Source organism: Melanostigma gelatinosum (genome assembly GCF_949748355.1).
Source record: "Melanostigma gelatinosum genome assembly, chromosome: 4".
NCBI classification, from domain to species: domain Eukaryota; kingdom Metazoa; phylum Chordata; class Actinopteri; order Perciformes; family Zoarcidae; genus Melanostigma; species Melanostigma gelatinosum.
Window position 1 is genome coordinate 12,770,404 of NC_136637.1, and position 14,412 is coordinate 12,784,815.

The 14,412-nt window shown below is 43.7% G+C and overlaps 1 protein-coding gene across 1 annotated transcript in view; it reads right to left on the bottom strand.

Annotated features, from left to right (window-relative positions):
- Nucleotides 1-314: 314 nt before the first annotated feature.
- Nucleotides 315-14,412, bottom strand: part of fcho1 (FCH and mu domain containing endocytic adaptor 1) — a 48,008-nt gene continuing 33,910 nt past the window's right edge. Inside the window, exons 14-27 of the mRNA XM_079267757.1 lie at nt 14,307-14,331; nt 14,106-14,162; nt 13,236-13,287; nt 10,086-10,210; nt 7,830-8,942; nt 5,861-5,967; nt 5,305-5,497; nt 4,934-5,048; nt 4,392-4,547; nt 4,175-4,307; nt 3,855-4,051; nt 2,582-2,646; nt 1,021-1,188; nt 315-494 (exon numbers count right to left, since the gene is read on the bottom strand). Coding sequence (XP_079123883.1) covers nt 466-494; nt 1,021-1,188; nt 2,582-2,646; nt 3,855-4,051; nt 4,175-4,307; nt 4,392-4,547; nt 4,934-5,048; nt 5,305-5,497; nt 5,861-5,967; nt 7,830-8,942; nt 10,086-10,210; nt 13,236-13,287; nt 14,106-14,162; nt 14,307-14,331 — 2,535 coding nt within the window. The 3' untranslated portion in view covers nt 315-465. The remainder of the gene's footprint in view (nt 495-1,020; nt 1,189-2,581; nt 2,647-3,854; nt 4,052-4,174; nt 4,308-4,391; nt 4,548-4,933; nt 5,049-5,304; nt 5,498-5,860; nt 5,968-7,829; nt 8,943-10,085; nt 10,211-13,235; nt 13,288-14,105; nt 14,163-14,306; nt 14,332-14,412) is intronic.

A 14,412-nucleotide genomic window follows, 5' to 3' on the forward strand; every position in this document is an offset into this window, starting at 1 on the left:
TTTCTAAGGTTTGGTAGAAGATATTTTGCTCACACATGACTCGTTTGATCTTTTGAGATGCGCCAGAGATTTCTACAGTATTTATATAATTTTAAAATCCTAGTTTCAACTCTGTTCCAGATAACTTTATTCACATGTTTTCCTCTCTAATCCAAGAAAGGTTCTGACATTCAGAACACACTGAACAGAGACAAATCAATAGAAAAGAGTTGTCCTGCTGCCGAAGGTAGGACAATTTAGTGTACAACACACACAACTTAAATTAGAGGCAAAGAAGAAGAAACGGCTTGGTCCTAAAACAGCAGGACACTGTCAGAAGTAAGTGCACATTGTCCTTCAAGGTTGAGTTGTCAGTCTTCAGCTTTATTTTCTCACCACGAATCCTCTTTCTCCTCCTCCGTCTGGCACTGGACTTGGAAAAAGTGCAAAGTTCTCTGAACCTGCAGTGATGGTCCTTTACACGGTTCACAAGGAGCAGCCGGCCATGTACTTCCCTATAAAACAGAATACATTTACTAAAAGAAAGCACCTCTGCCCAGAGTCCACATACAGTATGAGTAGACACCTTTCAGAAACTTTATCATTTAGTGAAACTGAATAACCAACATATTCAGTATGCGAAAACATTCACTTTTAACAAACTCAAAATGAACATCTTTCAGTTACCAAACTAATCCCATTACTTCATCTTTGATTACTATTGTATTCGTATTAGCTTGTTTCTGCTCTTAGATGCTTGTGTAAACGAGGCGATGCACTTATGACTTCTGGTGACAAGCAGTTCACTTGAATACCGATGTTGAATACAGTTATTGTAAGTCGCTTTGAATAAAAGCGTCTGCTAAATGACTGTCAATTTGATAAAAAGTCACAATATAGTATGTAAAAAAATCATAATATATTATGTCATAAAAAACAATGTCAACGCATTATAGTATACTGTAAATATAGATATACATGCAGTATAGCAATAAAGTGAAATGATTTCCTTTGTGTATCGATGTGTGAGTTCAGTATCACCTGTGGCAAATCTCTTTTTGACCAGCGACATGCGGTAGCGGCTGCCCACCAGCTCCACGTCCATGCCCGACAGAGAGGCCCCGGAGCCCACAAACTGAACAGCCAGGCTGGGTGGAGGACCGCGGGGGACCTCCAGGCACTGCCAGCTGGCACACAGAGTCCCTGAGCCTGGCACAACACCAGCAGGCAAAGAGACATCCATACAAGAACAACATGAAGGATAAGGTTCACGAATACAGAGAGTCATTTTAATAATTAACGTTATGATTATCATAAAGAAGCAGCTTCTTCGTGCTCTTCACAACAGCGCAAAATTACTTTCTGTTGCTTTCATTGAGGATGAAAGAAAAAGATAAAACCTGTTAGCAGAGGTCTGAATAGACAGCTCGAAGTAATGGATGAACAGTTAACACATGCGGCTTCTGCTGCTTGCCAAAGTGCTAGAGTATGAATGCAAGCGTGACTGAAGAAAGAAGTGGAGAGAACATTGTTCATTACAGGATTATATGACAACGAATTGACAGCACTGTGATTTCCCTGCAGTGAAATACTTCTAAATCACTTCTCAAATCTTATCTTAAAAAAAGATTTCTTAAATTATTAGAATTACTATTTTGACTTTTATATTATCGAAGGGTATTTTATTCCATTTCATTTTTGTATTAAGTACTGGACAGCTTATTTTTAGTCGTCATCGAGCTGCAAAACGGTTCACAAGACGTCCAGTAAAATGAATGAATCGCTGACCAACACTGCCAGACATTATTCATGCAAAACAGCACTTTTTGAACATTTTAGTCATAAAGAAACATTATCTTTCAGGGAGGAGTTACGATGACCTTTCAGTGCTGTGTCTTTGGCTCATAAACTGGAGAAGACTTCTAACGATAAACTTTTTAAATCCCATTCATCACTGACAACTATGAAGAGTCTCTTTCTGTGTTCTCCCAGCCTGCAGCCTCGCAGCGAGGGAGTAATATATCCTCAGATGAAAAAAAAGAATGAAATAAAAAGAATAAATGTGGGTGTCTGATAGTCAGGTGAAGGAAACGTCAAGCTCAAGCTATTTTATTACATTTGAGACTTTCCCATCTTAAAATAGAGCTTTGAAAGGTTCTTTTATATCATCTCTTATCTGTGCACCATTAACGATGTGAAATATGAGCCACAATCCATTTGACAGAATAAAAGAGGAACATTTGATGCTCGTCTTTGTGTTGGTGGATGAGAGCAGCTGGCACGTTCAGATGCTAACGCTGCTGTTAAAAGGTAATGACACGCCTTCAGACTTTAGCTTTTTTTAGGAGAGAAGGATGCGGAATGCAGAGATCTTAATTACTCACTTCCTGTCTGACGCAATGTGAATCCGACAAGAAGGAAATGAAGTAGAAGCAGCACTAATTTGAATGAGATGGAAGCTTATGATTGACACAAACAAGTTAGACAGATGACGAGGTGCGAGTGTGTGCATAGGTTACCCTCTGTATTAAACTCCCCTCGTGCAATAAGGGGTAGAAGAAATGAAAGCAAAGAGGTAACAAGAGAGCAGCAGCGCTCTGACCTTTGCTGTGGTTTGTCGGGGAGATGTTTGGTAGTTTCCACAGCAGCCGTCTTTCCTCAGCGTTCCTGCAGAGGAAAATAAAAAGTCAGTCTACACCAGCGGTTCCCAAACTGTTTAGGCCACGCACCCCCTTCTACATCCCGACCGGGTTCACGCACCCCCAAACATTGTATCATATTAATCCTGAATCAGAACAAAGCAAACGAACTGAAGGTGTGAAGACGCCCTGAAACACTGCAACAAAGTTTCAATAACTTTTAGTTACACAAGGCGTCACTTTTAAAGAGCAATCATTATGGCGAGGACACACGCACAGATTCAGAGGCAGATTGCATCACATTTAATTTACAATTAACCACACATAGAATGAGACTGCAGTTGTGTTTGGGCTGTTTTGTAACTCCTCCAATTTCGATATAAACAATGTAAGGGTCTTTTGACTTGCACTGGCATGCTTGGTGTTCAGGTGGCGACGTAAATAAGAGGGTTTCAGACAGCTGTTAGCAGAACCTCACTGCACACCACACACTGTGGCTTTGGGCAAACTGCATTGGCAATCCAAGTGAAGCCCAGACACAGATCATTTTCCCTCTTTTTTTTCCCCCAGTCTGATTCTCTCTCTCGGTTCCTCTTTTTTGACTCCGCGATGGGCATATGTGCAATCCCTTCCTCCTTTTCGCTCCCTCTCTTGAGCATCTTGGGTTCGTGTATAAGGGCACTTATCATACAGTAGTAACTGGAGTCGGGAGATTATACATCTTGTATCAGCCCACGGCTACTCTATTATTGTTTTCTCCATTAGCCAGAGGCGGGGGTTGCGCCTTCGCTACGGCAACCCTCAAGGGACATATCATCGTCAACACCAGAATGACAAACATGAGACAGTTACATTCATGTTTTTATTTTGTGAAAATTATATTTAATATTAATTATTACACCATGAGACCACCATTACATTTTTCCTCTCGCGCACCCCCTAGAGGCAGCTCGCGCGCCACACTTTGGGAATCCCTGGTCTACACCTTTCTCCCGTTCCTGTTCCATCAGAGTCACCTTTACATTCTTAATTGATGTGTTACCAGTGACAATCAGTGTGTAGTCCGGTACTTTTAGAGCACCATCATCAAGTCGTTTCACTTTTTCCAATACCTCTATTGATACTCATAACAATCAAGTCAATAACAGGGCAGACCATAACTCTGGTTACAGGCAACTGACCCGACAGTAATCAGAAACTGCTCATCGTCACATCCATGATTACATCATCACTCACCAGGAGGCGGGAGGCTGGCACTGCAGATCTGTGGCAGTGTGGTCGAGCGGCAGCAGCACCTGGACAGCGGCGAGCTGGGTGGAGGGTGCGGTGGCGGGGCAGCAGTGGTAATCCAGGGACACCCGCGTCACTGTGCCGCTACGCTGACACTCTGCAGACAGAAGGAGGGGAGCCCTACCCGGGTCCTGAGAGGACACCTGAGGATACAATGGAGAATTTGTGTACAATTAATTGTGCGCCTAATATCGAGAATTTTTATTAAAATGGCCCAAATATGCAGAAAAAAATAGAAATGGAGAATACTAATTTGAAATCCTGACCTGATACTTCAGCAGCGCGATGTTGTAGTACGAGGCCTGAGGGTTGAGTTCAGCCTCTCTCTGCAGGTAGAGCTGCAGAGCCTGCATGTTGAACCAGAAGTCTCTGGTGTCTGGGTCACTCTGAGACGGATCACTGCAGAGACACAGAGGCAGGGCGGTAAGGATTGCATTACAGCTAAAAACACAGTTGTGACTCAACATGCGGACGGCAGCTGACCTGTAGAGCAGCTTTTGATTTGGCAGGAAGTGATCGATCCTTGAAATGTTCACCAGTCTGAAACTGAGCACGGGAACGTTGGGGTTGGCTGTGAAAATCCGGGTGATGCCAGCAGGGAAGGACATGGTCAGGTCTCCAGTGATCTTCACCAGACAGCTGGAGAAAGGAGGAAACACAAGTCGACATTAATCCTGTTCATAAGCGTCCCAAAACAATTAATACACTCGGAACCCCACCAGTCAATGCAGCAGAATAAGAGATATCATTTATCAGACTCCACACATGAGCAGCAACACCCCAGTGGAGTCTGATTGCAGCTGTGAGGGAGCGTTCCTGTCATGACATGTAGATCATGTGACCGACCTCACCGACACAAACGGGACAATAACGTCACCGGGCAAAACAGGAATCAGACTCGTCTCCAACACTGTGCAACACCTGCAAACACACTTTGATGAGTAAAGTCAGAGTTCCTCCTTCAGAGCAGAGGATGTGCAACATGTGTTTTTCTTTGATCTTTCAGAAAAAGGTTTCATGCTGACCGGTTGTGTTGTCCCCCTTTGAAGTAGGCGTTGATATATTCTGTTATGGCTGCTGCCACCGGCCAGGCCTCCTGCGTGCTGAGCGAAATGGGACTGGGACCTCGCGACAGCTGCACTGCGGAGAACAAACGTGATAATCCTGCTGTTATCATGCATTAAGTCACGTTTAAAAGAATAGTTTGACATTTGGGAATTGCCCGCTAGCCTGGCTCTGTTTGAAGGTAACAAAATCTGCCTGCCAGCACATGTACAGCTCATTAATGAACACATATCTTGTTTCTTTAACTGTTAAATTGAGTTGCTGTTTTCCATGTCTTTCTTTTTTAAGCATCCATCCTGTAGTGGAACTTTATTTATGCGCTGAGGCTTACACTGTCTTTGATGGTGGTGCTGGTAAGGCAGAGGTGAGGCTTGGCCTGCTCTGACGGGACTAGGCGCTCGGTTTTGAGCTCCCCAGTCGGTGTCCCGGGCCTGAGGACCCCACTCACTGGGGCTGGAGGAGGAGGAGGAGGTGGTGAGGGAGGGGCTGGGCTCCGGCAGCGGGGAGGAGCACAGAGACCGAGACTGAAACACAAGAATTGGCAATAATGGCTCAATTTTCATATAGAAGACTTACTGACCGACTGCATCAGTGGGGCTGTTATCATTTATACAGTTTACATGAATTTGGTCATATAATATTAACAATGATGACATTTTAGAAATGTTAGAACCACCAGAAAGGTAATATTGATACAGAATCACAAGCCTAGTGAGTGAGAGTCATTCAGTTCTTCCTATTGCAGAATACAATTGTCTGCAATAAAACTGTGACAGATTATGTCTATAATTTTGATACTCTTCATATCTAAATAATTCAAGAGTATCAGGGCGAACATAATGTTAAGAAAATATGAATTTAGTCAATTAGCTGAGAAGTGAACTTACTCTCTCGCAGCCGCCGAGTCGGCCCGACGCCCTCTTGGCTCGGGTTGCTCTCGGAGGAGCAGCTGCAACCACTTCAGTCGTGTCCCGTCTGAAGTTGTGCTTGGACCCTTACAAACACACCAAAACAACAATCCCAAGTTAGATCATGAAAGACATCCTCTATAATCAGAAGGAAGTCGTTCTCAGAACAGCCGGAGAGCAGCGGAACACGCCGCGCTGCCAGATACAAGCTGGCACAAAACATGACCACATTATATTTGTGTTGGATTAATTGGGGGATTTAACATCCTGTTAGTATCGGAATATTCTTCATAGATGTTCCTCTTCAGTAAGAAAGACCCCCCCCCCCCCCAAAAAAAATTCATGATGATATGACATTCATTTTCCATGATGATGCTAGGGTGGGTAATGTATTTTAGAACAAATTTTGTTTCATATTTGTTGAAATTCTCATTACATCCCGACAGCAATCAATTAATGTAATGCATCTATTGTGCCTCACCAGAGTCTTCCACAAGCTGCGAGTACTAACACTAGCCATGTTTGTTGTTTAACTTCATTATGATCATTTTGGGGAGAGTGGCTTTTGGAGCGATTTACTAGATTTAGCAACTTTTGAAGCTTGGTGCTGCTAGCTACGTTCAGTGGAAAAGAGTTGGCAGCACTGAGCTCAGTGTTTCGTTTGGAGACATTTTTCAAATCTAACGTGCTCCCCCTGGTTTTTTTACAGAGATTAAATAAATCCTCAGTTGAATAATAACCATAAAACTATCCCAGCTAAGCCTTTCTGTCATCGAGGTAATACGCATTGGAAAAAAAAAAAATCCTTGCAGCTAATTTAACAAATGAAAGCTGAATCAGCACTAAATTAACGATGGCTGGAAAGATTAGGCTTCAGATTGACTAATTAGAAAGGCTGACTCAATGCAGAGAGGTGCTTTAATTAGAAATCTGAAGCGAACTGATGAAGTGCGGAATAGAAGCGTGAACGTCCTGCATTGTAAATGTTTTTATTCATATATTCGATCTGAAAGTTCTGGGTAGATGGTTTGGTTTACTAAAGCAGTAGATCTTAAATACTAAATATATCATAATGTGCATTTTCAGTTGTTATGGCTGGTTCGATTACAGCCTTGTGAATTATGTAAACAGCTAAAACTTCAGATTTGAATGATTGACTCCTCGTACAGCCACTGGCCGTCTCTCGCCTTGACTGCTGCGACGCCCTTCTGGCAGGACTGCACGCACAGCAAAACCTCTTCAAATGGTCCGAAATGTCACTCTACTTTTAATTACTCTCCATGAAGCTCAAGTCGTTAGTGATCACCTATAAAGTGCTCACTAGCCCCTTCTCATTCAGTACGAATCTGCTGACTCATCATTCCGTCACTGCGAGGCAGAAACCTTCAATCCAAACTCTTCTACTGCTGCTGCTTTACTTTGTGGTGGAACAAGATACTGAACTCGATTCAACAGGATCCTTCTTGGGTTTACAAATTGTTTTAAGTGGTACCTCTTCTCTTCTTACTCATCTAATATGATCTCTTTCTCCTTTTTCTATGCATCTCTCCTTCTATGCACCTGTGTGTTACCTCATACACCTGGAACAGAGTGTTGCAGCACTTCTGCTTCTCCTTCTTGATCTACTGTGACTTGGATTGTACCTGATATGTACGTTGCTTTGGAAATGGATACATGTAAATGTTATGGGCGAGATGGCAGCGTATGACTTTTTTTAGATTAAAAGCTAGTTTCCTGTTTGGACACTGACTCAGATTTCAATCATAGCCAAGATCCTCATGTTAATGCTATATCTCACTTTTGTATATACCTCATTTAAATTGTTTTAATCATTTAATTTTTTACACTTTTAGTATGTCTACTCTTATAACCCTAAAATGATGAACTTGCTGACAACCTCAATAAAAACGTAATGGTCAAAAAAGATTTTAAAGAAATAAATTAGTACCCTTGTGCGAGCCGGTACTGCACGATATCTGAGTGTTCAAATCCAGGCAGTCTTGATCCTTATCTGTGGAAAAACACAGATCCTCTTGTGGTCCTGAATGCCTTGTGAGTGGAGGGGCGTTCCTGCGTGGCTCACTGTCTGATGATCGATGTTTCCTCCTCTCGCCACCTCCGTCTCCTTTCCCTCCTCCGTCTCCTCCCCCTCCTCCTTCTTCTTTCTGTGCTTTGGAGCTGCTCTGCCCTCCGGAGACACTTTCACTGAACGGGTTGTGGAAAGAGTTCCAGTGAATCAGATCCTTCTTGGACTGAGCTGTGGGCAAAGAGCTTGAATCAGCATAGAGTACCAGCCTGTTGCTATTGGTAGAGCCGCCACCACCAATGCTGCTGCTGCTGCTGGTGTGTGCAGAGATTAACCCGGCTGCTACAGCCAGCGACGACTGGTGCGTTGGGCTGCCAATCATCGTGATTGCAAACGGGTCATCAGAAGTAACAGGAGGAGGGAGGCTCTGGTCTCTTTTCCTGTCTCTGTTTTTACGATTAGAGGAGGAGGAGGAGGAGGAGGAGGGGGTTGGGAGTGTCTTGGTGTCGGTGAGGGCGATGGAGAACGGTTCCCCTCGCACATCCATCCGCCTGCCCTCCTGGGTTGGGCGAGGCGGCGGACGCGCCCAGGCGTCGGACAGGTTTAATGTCTCCTGGGTGACAGTCTTCTCAAACGCAGCGAGGAAGGGGTCCTCGGGGGGGATGTGTTTGCAGTTCCACACCGACAACTCCACCTCAGGCGGGGGGAGTGACTGGGAGAAAGCAGGGAACCGCATGGATGAAAGGTCCATGTCTGGGGGGACACGAGAGGGACGCGACGAGGCGACGGACCAGACGCTGGCAGGTTTGTCCTGCAGGTGAGGACTCCGACCAGGTGAGGGGTCACGGAAAGCAGAGAGGAAAGGGTCCGCGGGTCGTCCCAGTGTTTGAATCTGCTCTTTACTCTGTGACACAGGAGGCCAAGCCGCCCAACCCACCGGCTCGGGGGAGGGCCCAAGGGGCTGCTGGGAAGGTGAGTCCAGGCCAGAGTCTTCGACGTTCTCTGGAGAGGAGGAGTCTGACGAGAAGGCAGCATCTGACACACCAAACACATCACAGGGCATCAATACAGAGCAGAACATCAGCGGCGATCAACACCAGGCAGACACAAAGAACTCAGTGGTAAATTAAAGTTGCAGTACAAAAAACTAAAATAAAGAAAACTCAATTTACCATTTTGGCCCAAATATATCACAATATTAGCTTCTGGATATTACATTTTGAAAAATGGGGGTCATTGATATTCGAGGACTGCCTATTTAAATATTCATGAAAGTTCAAGTCCCAAAAAGCCTCAGAGAGCTCTTTGTCAACCTCTTTCAGGCAGCTACAGCCTGATTTGGTGTCTCTCGTGGTCGGTTCTTTTGTTTCCAGCAGGTTAGAAATGTTGTTCAGCAGTCTCTGGTTCAGTTTGACACATCACCTACCTGTAAACATCTGATACCCCAATCTGTTTTAGTCATCTAAGGAGGCTTGGAAATTGGTTCAGAGTTATCTGATGAGCTTTAGGATGATGGGATGGAGGATTAAAGTCTTCCATTAATAAGAGACTTCAGCTAGTACACTTTAAAAGACCAGACTTGATTGGATCATAGGACGTATGTATAAAAAGACTCGTCTTTTCTGGGCTTGAGAGGAAATATTTAATTTATTTTGTATAGTTGTTGGGGAACAAATTGATCCAGACATGTCTACTTTGGGTTTCTCTGAATGTTCTGTATGATTATAGCTAGAAGGGAATGGAAATCAACCTCCAGTCCTCGTTTTAAGAAGTGACTCACTGATACGATTTCCTGCCTTTATTTGGAGAAAATGAAGTACTCCTCATCTGACTGTGGGTCATTGCCTCTTATTTGTGTTTTTGTTTATACTTTAAAAAAAAGTAAAAAGAAAAAAAGTCTAACTGCCACCGAAAATCGTTCATTAAAATAGTAATCAGGAATGTGTGCCAATGTACCTGGATAAGCTGCAGCAATGTGGGATTTATGTTTTTCTGTAATTTAAGTATTTCATGTTTGACTTTTATAAAAGATAAGGCTTCAAGGATGAGGAGTATTTTAGGGAAAACCCCCCACTTAGACTAGTTTATCAAAAAAAACTGTAAAAAAGGGGGGATTTACTTATATTTGGGCCAATAATAGCAATATGAACAAAACTAATATATATACACAACTCTTACATTCAGAGGCACCAAAAGCGCTCTGCTCTCTGATTTGTTCCCGACCGTCGAAGCTTTTGGACTTGAAGGCCGACTCCAGCGGCGGTCCGAACAGACTGTCTGAACCAGACGCTGTGGAGCTCAACCTGGTACAAACAAGGAGGGAAGGAGAAACAAAATCAGGGCGAGTAGAGGAGTGACTGAGGGAGCGATGAGGAGGAGAAGTGAGAAAGTGAGAACAGAAGTGTGGGCATGCCTCCTTTGCTCAACTGAAAGAGAAATATGGCATATCTGCAGATAAGAAACTATGTCCAATGGAAGTTAGAGTTTCGAAACATACCCACCCTCTTGTAAAACTGCACACCCCGAGCTCAAAAACTAAATATAGTATCCAGATTTGTAGATTTACAGGGCAAACAAATCTTAAAGAAACCTGGGAGTCGGATCTTAGGGTAAAGTGCCTGCAGAGTATAAACTCCTGTTTTATGAATGAACAGTTAATCCGATATGAGGAAGTTAATAGATGACACTACTCCTGCGTCAACATTATTTTACCCATAAATCTCTTCAACCTGCCCTGAATGCAAAAGTGCAGATGGATCCTCAGCTCATCTATTGTGGCATCGCACAAAGCTCAATGAACATCTGGCGTGACATTTTTCATGTCCACTCAGAGGCATACAAACCTTGCCCAGGAACAGGTGGATAACAACACACCGTGGGCTTGAACCATGGCGCTATAACACAGCTCGGTACGCACTAAGAAGAGCTTTCTAAGCCTGTGGCACAAAGATGCAGCACCTGTACTCAAAAGCTTACCCACTGTATGCGTTTGTATCAGTTTCTTTATTGTTTTGAGTTTGTAAATGAATAGAATATTTTTTAAAGTGGCGTGGGTGTGTGAGAAGATGACTTTGAAGGATGGAGGAAGAAATAATATAAACAGCAATCAAACCGTGCATTTTTCTCTGTAACTTTCTGAAAAGATAACATTTTTGTATCTGTGTCCGACCATTTGCGTAACTTTCCGAAACAAACAATCTGATATTCACGCCCACATCACACTGTGACTGGCCAGCTATGTGGAGGTGAGAAAAAAGCCAACGGTGGATTCCTCTCCTGAGATCTCTCGTTTCTCCAGTCTTAACACAACTATCTCTGTCACTGTTCATGGAAACAACAGAGGGGGGCACTATGAATGTCTTCCAGGAGAAACCGTCTGATAACGTGCGTCGTTATCTGCATATTTTAACGATTATTGCATCAATGATGCAGAGTTTGGCTCGCTAGTCCCAATTAAAGGGAATATTTATGCATATAATGATATTTCAGACGATAGTGTGCTCCCAACTTAGTGGCAACAGCTTGATGAAGACTCTCTCCTGTTTAAATAGGACAATGCCTCCCCGCATACAACCAGGTGTAGAAGAACTTGACTGGCCTGCAGAGAGCCCGGATGTAAACCTCATCCACCGGCTTTGGGATGAACCGGAATGCCTACTACAGGCCAGACCTCATCACCCTGAAACTCATTAACAATAAACTATTGTGGCTGAATGGAAGCAAATTCCTGGAGGCAGATTTCAAAATCTTGTGGAACGCCGTCCCAGTACAGTGGTGCAGCAGATCAATGCCGACCACGTTGTAATAAGACATATGGGTGTAATGTTTAGGTATCGACAGGTCTGGTCTGTTTTGTTTCTCTTTAAAAAAAACTAAAAACTAAAATTAAGTAAAAGTAAACGTTGGTGCTCTAATTGAGCTGCAGAGGAATTGAAGACGGAGGAGAGAACCGTGAGAGAAGTTAAGTGACGAAGGTAAGACGGTGACGGAAACCTGAGGAGCTTCAAACCCAGTGGCGGCTGGTCAATAGAGGGGCCATGGGGCATGGCGCCACCATGAGCCACACAAAAAAATTAAATAAATAAATAAATTATAATAATCATAAATTATACAAATTGTCAATATTTGTGTTTTTGAACTATGGAATGTACCCAGTAATGTGTGTAAAATATGATATATCTGCGCAAAATATATGCTTTTCCTGCTCGTCCTCTCCGCCTGTGTGCTCGTCTACGACACTCTGAGAACGTGCAGCTTGGGGGGCCTGATCGTTTTGGCCCAAAAGAGGCGGGTCTATGAAGCAGTTTAGCCAATTGCTGATTCAAGATATAAATGAGTGACATACAATTTAGCCAATCAGCGCCCTCAAATAGATTCAGCTTGGGGCCAGAACGATCAGCCCCCCTCGCTGCGCGTTCTCGTCAGGAGAAGTCTCTACAGGCGAGCGCGTCAGCGCGAGCATTCCTCCTCCAAGACGCGTTTGAGAGGAGAACTTTGGCGGAGATTCTGCAGCCAAAGAGCTGATATCAGATCAGCCTGACCTCACAATCAGACAGCAGACTCGCGGGAAAGGGAAGCAGTACATGAAGCTTCTGTACTAGCTGAACACCAGACAGGTTTGGCTAGCTGGATGACGTCATGCTAATAACGTATTTAGCTTTTTAAAACAACGGGGACGGATCCAGCACGGACAGTTACAGGAATGAGGGATGAGGAGGTAAGGAAACATGAGAACACCAGGGTAGGGAGTGAGGGATGAGGAGGTAAGGAAACATGAGAACACCAGGACACACATGAGAACTCTGTCAAGCTACATATTAGACAAAGTGAACATCTTTTCTTCTACATAGTTGTCCTCAGTCTCATCTGCTTAACTTGGTCATGGAGGCATCAACATGTAATAGAGATGTTAAATGAACAGTGAAAACTCATCATAGCTTAATTTAACATCAGTATTCATAATTACACTTCATGTTTACTTCTCCTGATCTTTACCTCCTATAACAAGGTCCATAGGGGCATCTCAACAAATAAACATGTTATATTATATTATATAAGTGTTATTTACTGATTGTTTTCGTGTTGGAATACATGTTAAATATTTAACTGCCAAGTAATAATGCGTGTTTCATACTTACATTCTTTTGCATTAAATCATACTGGGATGTTTGCTGAAATTGATAAGATGGCCCTACCTAGAACATTTTCCACCAGCCGCCACTGTTCAAACCCCTGAAAAGGCCACGGATGATGCAATTTAACTTTCAAATAAGTCTACCTCTCCACCACTCAGATGGACAAGAGATATGGAGGTTATAGCAATCTCACCTGCTGTGATCAGGACTGGAAGTGGACCTGCGCAGGCCCTCCTGCTCTCCATCTGTAACACACACACACACACACACAATGAGATACAGGCTCACTGCAGAGACTGTTTCCTAATCAGCAGCATGGTGTTCTTCGTCGCAGCGTTGATGGGAGGCTGAGATCGACTGAGGTAGGACAACATGAGGGAAAACCCATTACTTTCTCTGTGATAAATACCAGCAATTAGCCCGGTCTCACTCAGCTCCAGCCACCGCTGCAGAGCAACTGCTTTAATCAGATGCTCATCGTTAACCCTGCTGCCTCTGGACTTAAGCGAGAGAGACTCCCCGCTGCAGTGGAGCAGCAGGTTGTAGCCTCCAGCCTAACCTACTGGCGGCTAACAAACCTCTCGGTTGATAAAACACGCTGTGGAGCACGAGCAGAGGGCCGGGCGTGACTAATGGCGGGTGGCTGTCCATGCAAGGTCAGCCAGTGACGAGATTTTCTGTCTAGAGGGAACCATGGCGATACAGGCTGGAGGTAGAGAGACGCTGCAGGAAGTAAAACATGTCTTGAATCCTACAGATGTGGTTCTGTGCGAGCGTGTGTGAGAAATGGTCTTCATCCTTTTCAAATGAACCACAAACAAATGTACGGATAGAAACTTCAAACCTCTATTGCAGTAACATGACATTAGATGATACTAATACTACGAAACAAATTAGATAATTTTCTTGCTCATCCTCTTTTGGTCCGTAGAACGTCCAGAAAGTCCCAGAGTTATTTCCTGATTCATAGTTGAATCATAAACTTTCAGCTCCATACTAAAATAAATACAAAGAAGAGCTAGACAGACAGTTACTGAAAATGAGAGACTAAAACCAGACTCACCCCCGTGGGAGGCAACTTCGCCCTCTTCTGATCGACCTCCTGCAGTACTCGAGTTCCCTGCAGACACACAACAGAAAACAGCTTTCAGACGTCTGTACTATAAGACACAGTACAGGGAGGACATTTGTAACTGATTTACAAACACTAAAAATGACTCCAAAATCAGAAAGAAAACATTCATACACATTTGTTTGAACTTACTGGAGAGATGCCGCTTGATTATCACCTGAAAGTCAGGAGAGGGGGACAGATTGGGTCAATACAGTGGACTCATGCAGAAGAAAAGGATGGTGCTGGTCTATGTTTG